General features: G+C 47.2%; 1 protein-coding gene across 1 annotated transcript in view; it reads right to left on the bottom strand.

Annotated features, from left to right (window-relative positions):
• LOC126324937 (histone-lysine N-methyltransferase 2D-like) overlaps nt 1-15523 on the bottom strand; it is a 184871-nt gene that overhangs the window by 50133 nt on the left and 119215 nt on the right. The window contains exon 3 of the mRNA XM_049995131.1: nt 5720-5968. Coding sequence (XP_049851088.1) covers nt 5720-5968 — 249 coding nt within the window. The remainder of the gene's footprint in view (nt 1-5719; nt 5969-15523) is intronic.

Here is a 15523-nt window from a genome sequence, read left to right on the forward strand (position 1 = left end):
TATACAAGGCTTATACAAGGGCGATGTACTTGAGGACAATATGATGGAAATAGAAGAGGATGTAGATGAAGACGAAATGGGAGATACGATACTGCGTGAAGAGTTTGACAGAGCACTGAAAGACCTGAGTCGAAACAAGGCCCCCGGAGTAGACAACATTCCATTAGAACTACTGATGGCCTTGGGAGAGCCAGTCATGACAAAACTCTACCAGCTGGTGAGCAAGATGTATGAGACAGGCGAAATACCCTCAGACTTCAAGAAGAATATAATAATTCCAATCCCAAAGAAAGCAGGTGCTGACGGATGTGAAAATTACCGAACTATCAGTTTAATAAGCCACGGCTGCAAAATACTAACGCGAATTCTTTACAGACGAATGGAAAAACTGGTAGATGCAGACCTCGGGGAGGATCAGTTTGGATTCCGTCGAAATGTTGGAACACGTGAGGCAATACTGACCTTACGACTTATCTTAGAAGAAAGATTAAGAAAAGGCAAACCTACGTTTCTAGCATTTGTAGACTTAGAGAAAGCTTTTGACAATGTTGACTGGAATACTCTTTTTCAAATTCTAAAGGTGGCAGGGGTAAAATCCAGGGAGCGAAAGGCTATTTATAATTTGTACAGAAACCAGATGGCAGTAATAGGAGTCGAGGGGCATGAAAGGGAAGCAGTGGTTGGGAAAGGAGTGAGACAGGGTTGTAGCCTCTCCCCGATGTTATTCAATCTGTATATTGAGCAAGCAGTAAAGGAAACAAAAGAAAAATTTGGAGTAGGTATTAAAATTCATGGAGACGAAGTAAAAACTTTGAGGTTCGCCGATGACATTGTAATTCTGTCAGAGACGGCAAAGGACTTGGAAGAGCAGTTGAACGGAATGGACAGTGTCTTGAAAGGAGGATATAAGATGAACATTAACAAAAGCAAAACGAGGATAATGGAATGTAGTCAAATTAAATCGGGTGATGCTGAGGGAATTAGATTAGGAAATGAGACACTTAAAGTAGTAAAGGAGTTTTGCTATTTAGGAAGTAAAATAACTGATGATGGTCGAAGTAGAGAGGATATAAAATGTAGACTGGCAATGGCAAGGAAAGCGTTTCTGAAGAAGAGAAATTTGTTAACATCGAATATAGATTTATGTATCAGGAAGTCGTTTCTGAAAGTATTTGTTTGGAGTGTAGCCATGTATGGAAGTGAAACATGGACGATAACTAGTTTGGACAAGAAGAGAATAGAAGCTTTCGAAATGTGGTGCTACAGAAGAATACTGAAGATAAGGTGGATAGATCACGTAACTAATGAGGAGGTATTGAATAGGATTGGGGACAAGAGAAGTTTGTGGCACAACTTGACTAGAAGAAGGGATCGGTTGGTAGGACATGTTTTGAGGCATCAAGGGATCACAAATTTAGCATTGGAGGGCAGCGTGGAGGGTATAAATCGTAGAGGGAGACCAAGAGATGAATACACTAAGCAGATTCAGAAGGATGTAGGTTGCAGTAGGTACTGGGAGATGAAGCAGCTTGCACAGGATAGAGTAGCATGGAGAGCTGCATCAAACCAGTCTCAGGACTGAAGACAACAACAACAACAGTAAATACATCTCTTCGATAGAACACGTGCTCGTATCGCTTTAGGCGTGCACTTTACAGCCCATGTTCCCCAGACCTTTTTACTTCTAATAACCATTCCTGTCATATCCCTGAATATTAACGATTCCTCCTCGGGCACGCAGTCGATTACTTGCTCGACATGTGCTATGTACCTGCCGTGTTCTCCAGAAGACGCGGGGCACAGCCTACATAGAACAGCGCCCAGCTGCCTACCACTCAGAGGCAACTTAAGGTCAGACTCCAGACAGGGTGCATTCGACAATGACAGTGTTACGTATGATGGCGTACACCTTCGCCAGCACAATGGTCGGCAATAAGAAACATTGTATAGAAGGGGCTGAACTAGGCGCGCCTATGACAAGAGAAGACCAAGACACGCCTGCAGGCCATACGCCGATAACTCCCCCTGGGTATATCATGTTCACTTCAACGATGAGTGTAGCACATGCCTTAAAATGGTTCAAATGGCTCTGAGCACTATGGGACCTAACTGCTGTGGTCATCAGTCCCCCAGAACTTAGAACTACTTAAACCTAACTAACCTAAGGACATCACACACATTCATGCCCGAGGCAGGATTCGAACCTGCGACCGTAGCGGTCGCACGGTTCCAGACTGTAGCGCCTAGAACCGCTCGGCCACTCCGGCCGGCCCATATGCCTTCAACCAGACAATCATCGGAGACGTGTTTGGAGGCAACCTGTTCAGGCGGAATGCCTTAGACACACTGTTCAGCGATTGCAGCGAGGTGGAGGTTCCCTGCTGCTTTGGGGTGGCAGTATGTGGGGCCGACGTACGCCGTTGGTGGTCATGGAAGGCGCCGTAACGGCTGTACGATACGTGAATGACATCCTCCGACCGATAGTGCAACCATATCGGCAGCATATTGGCGAGCCATTCGTCTTCATGAACGACAATTCGCGTCCCCATCGTGCACATTTTGTGAATGACTTCCTTCAGGATAACGACATCGCTCCACTAGAGAGGCCAGCATGTTCTCCAGACATGAAGCCTATCAAACAGACCTGGGATAGATTGAAAAGGGCTGTTTATGGACGACGTGATCAACCAACCACTCCGAGGGATCTACGCCGAATCGCCATTAAGGACGAACAGTGCCTTGATGAACTTGTGGATAGTATGCCACGATGAATGCACGCATGCATCAATGTAAAAGGGTTTACTACTGCGTATTAGAGGTACCGGTGCGTACAGCTATCTGGGCCACCAGCTCTGAAGGTCTCGCTAAATGGTGGTACAACATGTAATGTGTGGTTTTCATGAGCAATAAAAAGGACGGAAATGATGTTTACGTTGATCTCTATTCCATTTTTCTCGTAACCGAGGTGACGGAAAACTTTTTTTAATGTGTGTAGTTCTGATATGGACACAGACAAGATTCAAGAATTAGTGCATGTTATTTATTCAGACTGAATATCATTGAAGTTAAGGGGCTCAATTGGTTCACGTAGTAAAGTGTGTTTTAACCACGTGCGCATTTTGTGTTGTAGTGGGAGGAAACCGGCCACCCACCTATCATACCACCCTCTCCTCATCCAGCCAAGTACCACAAAACATTACAAGAGGGCACAGCCTTACTGTTCACTCACTCACGTTATGGTTCGTCAGATGAGAGCATGGGTGTTATCCCATCATACAAGCTCTGTACAGTGCCAGGTTTGCACCTTGTGGCCAAAATTGGTACTAATTGTTTTCCTGCATAAATAGGTTTCGCATTAACGCATTAGCATATCTACCCAATGCACTCACCAATGAGGCTGTGTTGTGTGGATTGACTAGCACCTTCATTCTCGGTCCGTTATTCTTTGAAGAGAATTCACCCAGAGAACTTATCAGGTGTACCATGACATCTGCACGTTATCGAGACCACTTTGTACAGTGTGTGATAACTACTTTGAAAGAAGAGGGCAACTGTGAAGAAACCACAATTTTCATGCAAGATGGGGCAGCACATCATGTCGCTCGGCCAGAGTACGATAAGCGGAATGCCTTCCATGACCGTGTTATCTCCAGAGGTTTTCCAGGCGCATGGTCTGCAAGATCACCTGATCCGAATCAGTGTGACTTTCAGTTCTGAGGATAACTCAAAGAATGCGTTTACCAGGGACACGTTCCGTCTCTGCTTGTTGTGAAGGCCAGTGTACAGGAACACGTTGCTCAGATTCCATAAGAACTCCTGCAAGCAACTGTTGATCCCGTCTTTTTACGTATGTAGGATCTAGATGACCTTTGGTGTTCATACTGAACAAATTGTGTAAGCGGCAGTTACTAATGGAATAGACATCTCGCCATTCTTACTTGTTTGATCTTTACTGCCTATGCCCCATTCCTAATCTATTACAGATGAAAACATTTCTATACGTCTATGTAGCATTCGTAGAGCCAGATTTACACATGGTGGCCAAAACTGGAACTACACTACTGGCCATTAAAATTGCTACACCACAAAGATGACGTGCTACAGACGCGAAATTTAACCTACAGGAAGAAGGTGCTGTGATATGCAAATGATTAGGTTTTCAGAGCATTCACACAAGGCTGGCGCCGGTGGCGACACCTATAACGTGCTGACATGAAGAAAGTTTCCAACCGATTTCTCAGACACAAACAGCAGTTGGCCGGCGTTGCCTGGTGAAACGTCATTGTGATGCCTCGTGTAAGGAGGAGAAATCCGTACCATCACGTTTCCTACTTCGATAAAGGTCGGATTGTAGCCTATCGCGATTACGCTTTAACGTATCGCGACATTGCTGCTAGCGTTGGTCGAGATCCAATGACTGTTAGCAGAATATGGAATCGGTGGGTTCAGGAGGGTAATACGGAATGGCGTGCTGGATCCCAACGGGATCGTATCACTAGCAGTCGAGATGACAGGCATCTTATCCACGTGGCTGTAACGGATCGTGCAGCCACCTCTCGATCCGTGAGCCAACAGATGGGGACGTTTGCAAAACAACAACCATCTGCACGAACAGTTCGACGGTGTTCGCAGCAGCATGGACTATCAGCTCTGAGACCATGGCTGCGGTTATCCTTGACGCTGCATCACAGACAGGAGCGCCTGCGACGGTGTACTCAACGACGAACCTGGGTGCACGAATGGCAAAACGTCATTTTTTCGGATGAATCCAGGTTCTGTTTACAGTGACATGATGGTCGCATCCGTGTTTGGCGACATCGTGGTGAACGCACATCGAAGCGTGCATTCGTCATCGCCTTATCGGCGTATCACCCGGCGTGATGGGATGGTGTGCCATTGGTTACACGTCTCGGTCACCTCTTGTTCGCATTGACGGCACTTTGAACAATGGACGTTACATTTCAGATGTGTTACGACCCGTGGCTCCACCCTCCATTCGATCCCTGCGAAACCCTACATTTCAGCAGGATAATGCACGACCGCATGTTGCAGGTCCTTTACAGGCCTTTCTACATATAGAAAATGTTCGACTGCAGCCCTGGCACAGGACATCTCCAGATCTCTCACCAATTGAAAACGTCTGGTCAATGGTGGCCGACCAACTGGCTCGTCACAAGACGCCAGTGACTACACTTGATGAACTGTGGTATCGTGTTGAAGATGCATGGGCAGTTGTACCTGTAGACGCCATCCATCTCTTTTTGACTGAATGCCCAGGCGTATCAAGGCCATTATTACGGCCAGAGGTGGTTGTTGTGGGTGCGGATTTCTCAGGATCTATGCACCCAAACTGCGTGAAAATGTAATCACGTGTCAGTTCCAGTGTAATATATTTTTCCAATGAATAACAGTTCATCACCTGCATTTCTTCTTGGTGCAGCAATTTTAATGGCCAGTAGCGGTTTTTTTTTTTTTTTCAGTGTAAAATTGTTCTCTATCAGTGCATCAGAATATCTACCAAGTTGCGCTGCCATACGATAATTACGGCACACACTGGACCTTTGTGAGTAGCTGCAATTCAATTATAACCACCCGGTATTTCTAACACTCTGTAATGTATGTAAGTTTAATTTGCGTTACAGTTCTGAATTTTATACTTGACTGTAGAAGGCACTGTGCGCAGCCGTCTAAAACGTAAGGAAGAGCAGCAGTGAGGTACCTTGTCGTGCCTGGCGGCGGGCGGCGCCTTTGGCGGCTCCCTGGGCGGCTCCTTGGGCGCCGGCTTGGCCTGTCGCGCGGACAGCAGCATGAGCGCGTCGGCCAGGAAGACGAGCCCCGTCACCAGCCCCAGAGTGCCCAGCACGGCCGCGTTGTCCAGCAGCGACGGCACCACAGAGTCCAGCGTCACGTACGCCATGCTGGCCGCCACCACGAAGCCGCCGGCGCCCACCATCAGTAGGAACGTCTCCTGCAAGCGCCAGACCTTCGCCTTAATCACCAGGTGGGCGGAGCCAGCTGCGTGCGCTGCATTTACTGGTGTGCGAGGACTGTACCCAAACCAATGCCGATAACAGGTGTTTAAGACCTCATTCATAACCGTGCTCCGCACGCCTCCTTCAGAAGGCCACAATCGTAGCGCTCTTGAAAACAAAAACGACACACCATGTAGGTATTCGGAGAAACAGACGATTTATTAAAAAGAAATGATTGTTGGCACTGATGGCCAGGAGTCCCAAACCGCGGGCTGGGTGATTTATGTGTCGATGATGATGAAATGATGAGGACAACTACACTCACTTCAAGATGGTTGAAATGGCTCTGAGCACTATCGGACGTAACAGCTGATGTAAGCAGTCCCCTATAACTTAGAAATACTTAAACCTAAATAACCTAAGGACATCACACACATCCATGCCCCAGGCAAGATTAGAACCTGCAACCGTAGCGGTTGCGCAGTTCCATACTGAAGCGCCTACAACCGTTCGGCCACACCGGCCGGTCCACTCACTTCCCGAGTGGAGAAAATCTCCGACCTGGCCAGAATGGAACCTGGGCCGGCTGTATGGCGGTCAGACGTCCTGACCACTCAGCTAAAGCGACGGAGATTTATTCAACAAAAAGAGTTCACACTGTGAGCAAATCAATAATTCACTGGTCCATATCTGACCCTTGTGCAAGCAGTCATTCGACTCGGCACAGACTAGCAGAACTGTTGGATATCGTCCTGAGGGATATCGTGCCAAACTCTATCGATTTGGTGCGTTACACCTTCAAAGTCTCAAGCTGACTGGAGGCCCTGTCCATAATGCTCCAGTATTTCACAATTGGGGACAGATCTGGTGACTTTTACGCGCCAAGATAGGGCCTGGCAACAATGAAGACAAGCATTAGAAACTCTCGCCGTGTGAGAGCGGACATTATCTTGCTGAAACGTAAGCCCAGGATGACTTTCGGTGAAGGAGCACAAAACGGGGTATAGAATATCGTCGATGTACCGCTGTGCTGCTAGGGTGCCGCGGATGACAATTAAAGGGGTCCTGCTAGGAAATCAAAGCACACCATGGACCATCAGTCCACGTCTTCAGCTCGTCCACCTGGAATCTGATTGAGTGGACTAGAATTGTGTTCATCGATAAGTCCCGCTTCTAAATGAGTATCGATGACCAACGAAAAAGAGTCTGGAGACGCCGCGGACAGCGGTTGAATAGCAACCTGACTGTCGCCCTCCATATGATCCAATAACCAGGAGTGGTGGTCTAGGATGCCATCTTTTCATAGCAGACCCCTATGGTTCTCATCTGCGGTACCCTTACAGCACAGCGATATGTCGACGACGATCTTCGCCCCATTTTGTTGCCCTTCATGGGAAGCCAGCCTGGGCTTACGTTTCAGAAAGATAATGCCCGTCCGCGCACGGCGAGAGTTCTTACTGCTTGTCCTTGCGTTTGTCAAACCCTACCACGGGCAGCAAGATCGCCAGATCGCTGCACAACTGAGACGTTTGGAGCATTATGGGCAGGGCCCTTCAACCAGAACGGGATTTTGACGATCTAAAGCACCAACTGCACAGAATTTGGCACGAGATCCCTCAGGAGGACATCCAACAGCTCAGTCAATCAATGCCAAGCCGGATAACTGCTTGCATAAGGGCCAGAGGTGGAGCAACGCGTTTTTAACGTGCTCAAGTTGTGAATCTCTTTCGTTTGAATGACTCACCCAATTAAAAAAAAAACAGTAATCATTTGTTTTTCTGTACATCTCGTCTACCAATTTCCGTCCCATTCGGGTAAATCCTTCACGGCGCGTCTTTTTTTTTATTTAGAAGTATTTTATAACTGCAGGGAACTGATCCGGTTCAGCTAATAAACGTTTGTTTACATCTAAATCTGCGGAGCAGTACGTCACGTGGTTTGCGTCGCGCGACGCTCCAAATGTGTGTGGATTGTGGCTGTGGACGCGACTGGGACTCCACACGATGCCACAGAGGCTCCGATGTACGAATGAAAGGAATTTATGTAGTATAACCTCCTATGCAATATCTCATGAGGAACGCTTTTGGCCCGAATGGCCAATCGGTCCAGCGGTTACAGGAGATTCGTTCGAGATACAGATGCAACGGTCGCAACCATCCGAATGCGTTCAAAGCAGGCATTCTCCCAGTTCTCATCGTTTGTGACTGCATGAAATCTGTTGAAATTGCGGCCATTGGACGGTTGCAACTACTTTCGACTGATCAGGAGAAATTCTTCTAACTAGCTCCAAAGTCTTTAATAAGCCTGCCCCAAAGATATCAGCGCGCGCATGTGCAGTGCTTTTTGTGTTCAGTCTCGTATCACTCTCGTTGAAGGTAAGAAGTTCTAGGTTCCTGGTAACCCTTTACAGAAACTGTATTGCTCAAACTTAAATCTAATACAGTCTAGTGTAATTTTATTCTCATGAGAGATTTTTCTGTAGAAATGTGTTGCTTATATAAAGCCTGGGGTATCAAAGTTAAAGGATCTCACTATCATTTAACGTCACTTTCAAAATGAATAATTTTTTTCTCTTCCACACAAGGATCCCATCACAAGAGCTGATAATTGGGGGTCACACAGTACACTCTTTGCTATAAATGACACGCGCACATTAAGTTGGCTCTCTTTAGAGGGGAGGTGGCGTGGTTAGAAACAAGCATGCTACGCTGTTACACATATGTTAGTGAAATTAAGCTGCATACCAGATTCTTAACCAGTGGACACATTGCGACCACTCCCTACGACCTAAACCAACGATAATTTTTCTTCTAATTAGATAATTTCCGCCATATGTAATGTTTGACCATATACTATATTGTTGTTTATTAACATTGGTTCTAATATCTGCAATGTATTGTAAGTCAGCAACAAAATTTGTGTTGCCAAAATCAATGAGACATGCTGCTCAAATTTTTTCAATGTATGCATATAATCAAAATATGTAAAATAAAACATCATGTCGACGAGTAATGTGGTGTCAGGATAATTAAGAACGTCTTCACTTAACGTTTTGTATCACTGGTTCTCCAAGAAGTGGGAAGCAGAGAAATTTGACTCAATTTCATTCATCATATTTGATGTTTTTGGAAAGCCTGCAACTGTCAATCATTCTTTCAAAACAGTAATGAAACACTGCACCACTTACGTGTTTTTTCATGCTTCGCACGATGCATTCGAGAATTTCTCATCGTCATGATCAAACACTTACATTTGAAGTTTTGTGTTGCGCTGCCTGCCTTGCCATGTAGCCGTCTTTTGGTGGTTATAAGATAGTGCCTTTTCCATTACGCAAAAAACAAGACACACGCAAACCATCACTCTTATTGTTTGCGAAATTTCACAGTGTGTGTGTGTGTTTTGCTGCATAATGTGGTAGGCACAGTGCCGTGTCTTAACCTCAAAAAGACGACACAATACAGTGCAAGAGGAGAGAGACGCAACACACATACAAAATATGTTACTGACGTAAACATTTTCACTTGAGTATGAGAATAGGTTCTCTAAATGCGTAATGCTAAGGAAGAAAAAAATACGTACCAGGTGCACTATTTCATTATTTAAATCAGAAGTATATGAGCAACGCGAAGGCAGCAGAAGTGGCAAGTGGTCAGACAACGAAACATACAAAATATGCGTTCGAGTAAACCCAAAGTGCTCTTACAGTCGAAAAAATCACAAAACCGCGCACACGCATTAGAGACAATTTGAAAACGGTTACAATCGGTTGTGATAGCTTTGCTCGAACGACCCTAGGGATTATCCTCCTGACTAAGCTTCCACGAACGATGAGTGGCAGAAAGGACGACTGGTGTCCTCAACAGAAGAACGGCAAACCAGAGGTGCAAGTGGTGAGAACTCTGCCTGATGTCTGCTAACAACCTGTCGATACGGTCTTCGCCATGTCCTTTCCTAGGCATGTTAAAGACGCATGTCTTCCATGGCAGTAGTATCTGAGGCAGCACACCATCTCCTTGAGGTGGTCAAAGGAAGCTGCATGCTATAGGTTATTGAAAGCGCCAGTAACGTCCACCATTAACTCTAGACCGTACGTAAAAGTAGCGTCTGTCGCTAGTGGGATCGCCTTATTCATTCCGTCTTTAATTTCCTTTCGTTTTCTCAATCCGTACTGGTGACCGCTCATCTCGAGTAACAATCTACACTCCTGGAAATGGAAAAAAGAACACATTGACACCGGTGTGTCAGACCCACCATACTTGCTCCGGACACTGCGAGAGGGCTGTACAAGCAATGATCACACGCACGGCACAGCGGACACACCAGGAACCGCGGTGTTGGCCGTCGAATGACGCTAGCTACGCAGCATTTGTGCACCGCCGCCGTCAGTGTCAGTCAGTTTGCCGTGGCATACGGAGCTCCATCGCATTCTTTAACACTGGTAGCATGCCGCGACAGCGTGGACGTGAACCGTATGTGCAGTTGACGGACTTTGAGCGAGGGCATATAGTGGGGATGCGGGAGGCCGGGTGGACGTACCGCCGAATTGCTCAACACGTGGGGCGTGAGGTCTCCACAGTACATCGATGTTGTCGCCAGTGGTCGGCGGAAGGTGCACGTGCCAGTCGACCTGGGACCGGACCGCAGCGACACACGGATGCACGCCAAGACCGTAGGATCCTATGCAGTGCCGTAGGGGACCTCACCGCCACTTCCCAGCAAATTAGGGACACTGTTGCTCCTGGGGTATCGGCGAGGACCATTCGCAACCGTCTCCATGAAGCTGGGCTACGGTCCCGCATACCGTTAGGCCGTCTTCCGCTCACGCCCCAACATCGTGCAGCCAGCCTCCAGTGGTGTCGCGACAGGCGTGAATGGAGGGACGAATGGAGACGTGTCGTCTTCAGCGATGAGAGTCGCTTCTGCCTTGGTGCCAATGATGGTCGTATGCGTGTTTGGCGCCGTGCAGGTGAGCGCCACAATCAGGACTGCATACGACCGAGGCACACAGGGCCAACACCCGGCATCATGGTGTAGGGAGCGATCTCCTACACTGGCCGTACACCTCTGGTGATCGTCGAGGGGACACTGAATAGTGCACGGTACATCCAAACCGTCATCGAACCCATCGTTCTACAATTCCTAGACCGGCAAGGGAACTTGCTGTTCCAACAGGACAATGCACGTCCGCATGTATCCCGTGCCACCCAACGTGCTCTAGAAGGTGTAAGTCAACTACCCTGGCCAGCAAGATCTCCGGATCTGTCCCCCATTGAGCATGTTTGGGACTGGATGAAGCGTCGTCTCACGCGGTCTGCACGTCCAGCACGAACGCTGGTCCAACTGAGGCGCCAGGTGGAAATGCCATGGCAAGCCGTTCCACAGGACTACATCCAGCATCTCTACGATCGTCTCCATGGGAGAATAGAAGCCTGCATTGCTGCGAATGGTGGATATACACTGTACCAGTGTCGACATTGTGCATGCTCTGTTGCCTGTGTCTATGTGCCTTTGGTTCTGTCAGTGTGATCATGTGATGTATCTGACCCCAGGAATGTGTCAATAAAGTTTCCCCTTCCTGGGACAATGAATTCACGGTGTTCTTATTTCAATTTCCAGGAGTGTATATTGTTGCAATCTTTTTCATGATAGTTTTTTAAATATCTCACGGACAACTTTCAGAATACAAATTGATCTGGAAAATTCGGGTAGCATAGCATCTTTGTCTTATCCATTACTGATAAGTACTACATCAGCACTCTTCCACGGTGCAGAGACGATTCCGACAAAAGACACTCGTCGTACGGTTCACACAGGTAGGTATATAATTGGTCGAATAAGATTTGTACTACTCTTGCAGGGATCCCAACCGGTCATAAACTTTTTTTTATTTTTTAATATTAAAATTGTTTGCCTAATTTCTTCTTGTGCGAAGGGATCCACAAGCTTATTATTTCTTTAGTCTTCTCATAACATTGATCGTAATCTCCGCTGGCCTACTGACCTACTGTTTAGCCTTCTTCGGCATCACCAGGGAGCAGTGATTTCTTTATCAGGGCAGCTCGCTGTTCCCAGTTTTCTGATACCGTCCCAGCGTGTCTTTCGAGCCTGGGCAAGACAGTTGGTGGTCGTTTCTCTCTGACAATTTTGTATAACACAGCCCAGCCACATCTCCTTTCCATTCTCCCATTTCTGTTTTCCAGGCGTTGAGCCGTGCGTGGCTCGTGTTTCCGCCGTCATGTATTTTACACCCTGTTTTTATCGTACTTCCACATCACTACGTTAATTTTAATTACTACTGTCACTGAGTTGCTGCTTCGCCTGACCATAAGCGGCGTTAGCAGCGCATATCGATATATCAACTCTCGTCGTATCTTTGCTCGACTGCTATTACTTCCCGGTCGTTGTCTGTCCTAAGAGGAGTTTGAGTCGCGGGTTCGGGCTGCCATTCAGTTGGAACGCGTCTACGCGTCTCGAGCGCAGTCCAGACGTGCCAGTCAGGGAGTTGCAATGCGGCACTAGTGCAGTCGGGTTGGAGCAGTGAGGTCTGCGTCGACATGGCTCGCCCGACCACTGCCGCCACGCTTCACTTGAGCCGGGCCACGGCCTTGGTGGATCGTCTGTCGGTCGTCCTACCGGACGACGCGTTGTGGCTCACCTACCGTTCATGAGTCGGCTGTGTGTGTGTGTGTGTGTGTGTGTGTGTGTGTGTGTGTGTGTGTGTGCGCGCGCGCGCGCATCGACTGCCGATTTGTTTTCGTGCGTGTTTAGTTACTGTTGGGTATCGTTCAGGTCTTCGTTCAAGTGTTTGTCAGGTTGTGTGTGCAGTTGGCGTTATTTCCACTGACGACTATTTTAGATGTTGTCGGCATTCTGAGGGGAGTCGGTCGGTTGCTGCGAACCAGGGAAATTATATCCGCGCGGTGCAGTCGGCGGGGCCCGCTGGCGGTCCCTGCGCTGTGTCGGAGCGTGTGTGGAGCTGCCCGATCGCTGTGAGCTTCGTGGTTCACCGACCCGAGACGTCAAAGTTGAGTAGTGGTTTCAAGTACCCAAGCCACGTCCATTCATGTTGTATGCTTCGTTTCGGGGGTTCGCTGTTGGGGAGGTTTTCCTGTGCGCAACACCGAGTGTTTGTATTGCTGAAATTTAGCCGCCATGGGGTGGAATTAACTTTATTGGTTGACTACAATTCAAGTGCAACAGCGGAATTTTCTGCCTTGTGGCCGTTAGTGTTCCGCTTTCCTGCCCTGGCCACTAACGTAATTTCAGGTAGTGTCCTTTCCTCACCTGTTGTCGCTGTCCAACACGGTGTGTAGTTTTGACAGCTTAATACATATACATATTTGATTGTGGATAATCACGCCCGTAACATTCTGTGTTTGAATTCTCATGTGCTGATTGGTGGCAAGCAAGTCGTTTGTCGGTCGGTCTGTGGCTGTCTCTTGGATGGGTTCCCACTGATCAAGCGTAGTTGGGATCACCACCTGTCTCACCTAAGTGAACGAAGGCAGACCGACCCCCTGGAGCCTTCTGAGTACTGCTGTCTTTACCGACTTTCTCACCAGTGTTTAATTCTCTGTTTATAATCCATCATAGTGCACAGAATAAAAAATTCTTTGTTTTACTGTGTTTTATGTAAGTGAGTTTGAATTCCGGCAACTGGCTATTTGCTGAAAGGTTATTGCCATCGGGCTGTCTTTTCTTTTAGTCCGGTTCCAGCTACTTAAAACTTAAGGCTTAAGATTATATGTTTTTTTAATTTTGGAAAATTAATTGTGAGCCTTCAGCCTTGGAACCTTATTCTTAAAATTACCATTCAAGCTTAAACATTGCGGCCTTCTGCCTTTGAAAGGTTATGGTAATTTATTTTAAAATTTAGTAAATTTTATTGTGTGCCTTCAGCAGTTTGTATTGCGTCTTGTCTATGTGTGCCTATCTACCCTTGCCTTGAGGCTTTCAGCCTAGCTGAATATATATATATATATATACTACTGGCCATTAAAATTGCTACAACACGAAGATGACGTCCTACAGACGCGAAATTTAACCGACAGGAAGAAGGTGCTGTGATATGGAAATGATTAGCTTTTCAGAGCATTCACACAAGGTTAGCGCCGGTGGCGACACCTACAACGTGCTCATATGAGGAAAGTTTCCAACCGATTTGTCATACACAAACGGCAGTTGACTGGCGTTGCCTGGTGAGACGTTGTTGTGATGCCTCGGGTAAGGAGGAGAAATGCGTACCATCACGTTTGCGACTTTGATAAAGGTCTGATTGTAGCCTATCGCGATTGCGGTTTATTGTATCGCGACATTGCTGCTAGCGTTGGTCGAGATACAATGATTGTTAGCAGAATATGGAACTGGAGGGTTCAGGAGGGTAATACGGAATGCCGTGCTGGATCCCAACGGCCTCGTATTACTTGCAGTCGAGATGACAGGCATCTTATCCGCATGGCTGTAACGGATCGTTCAGCCACATCTTGATCCCTGAGTCAACTGATGGGAACGTTTGCAAGACAACAACTATCTGCACGAACAGTTCGACGACGTTTGCAGAAGCAAGGAGTATCAGCTCGGAGACCATGGCTGCGGTTTCCCTCGAAGCTGCATCACCGACAGGAGCGCCTGCGATGGTGTACTCAACGACGAACCTGGGTGCACGAATGGCAAAACGTCATTTTTTCGGATGAATCCAGGTTGTGTTTGCAGCATCATGATGGTCGCATCCGTGTTTGGCGACATCGCGGTGAACACACATTGGAAGCGTGTATTTGTCATCGCCGTACTGGAGTATCACCCGACGTGATGGCATGGGGTGCCATTGTTTACACGCCTCGGTCACCTCTTGTTCGCATTGACGGCACTTTGAACAGTGGACGTTACATTTCAGATGTGTTACGACCCGTGGCTCTACCCTTCATTCGATCCCTGCGAAACCCTACATTTCAGCAGGATAATGCACGACCGCATGCTGCAGGTCCTGTACGGGCCTTTCTGGATACAGAAAATGTTCGACTGCAGCCCTGGCCAGCACATTCTCCTGATCTCTCACCAATTGAAAACGTCTGGTCAATGCTGACCGAGCAACTGGCTCGGCTCGTCACAATACGCCAGTCACTACTCTTGATAAACTGTGGTATCGTGTTGAAGCTGCATGGGCAGCTGTACCTGTACACGCCATCCAAGTTCTGTTTGACGCAATGCCCAGGCGTATCAAGGCCAGAGGTGGTTGTTCTGGGTACTGATTTCTCAGGATCTATGCACCCAAACTGCGTGAACATGTAGTCACATGTCAGTTCCTGCATAATATATTTGTCCAATGAATACTCGTTTATCATCGGCATTTCTTCTTGGTGTAGCAATTTGAATGGCCAGTATATATATACATACTCAAAGATTTGGAGTTTGAAACTCGTAGTTGTAAAAGTTCGGCTATGTGCCGCTTGGCTTGTAAATGTGTTATTAAATTACAATAAACTATAATTCAAATGTGAAACTGACCCTAACCTTATTTGGCCCTGTCCACAATCCTAATCACCTGTTCTGCC

Source organism: Schistocerca gregaria, chromosome 2 (genome assembly GCF_023897955.1).
Source record: "Schistocerca gregaria isolate iqSchGreg1 chromosome 2, iqSchGreg1.2, whole genome shotgun sequence".
Lineage (NCBI taxonomy): Eukaryota > Metazoa > Arthropoda > Insecta > Orthoptera > Acrididae > Schistocerca > Schistocerca gregaria.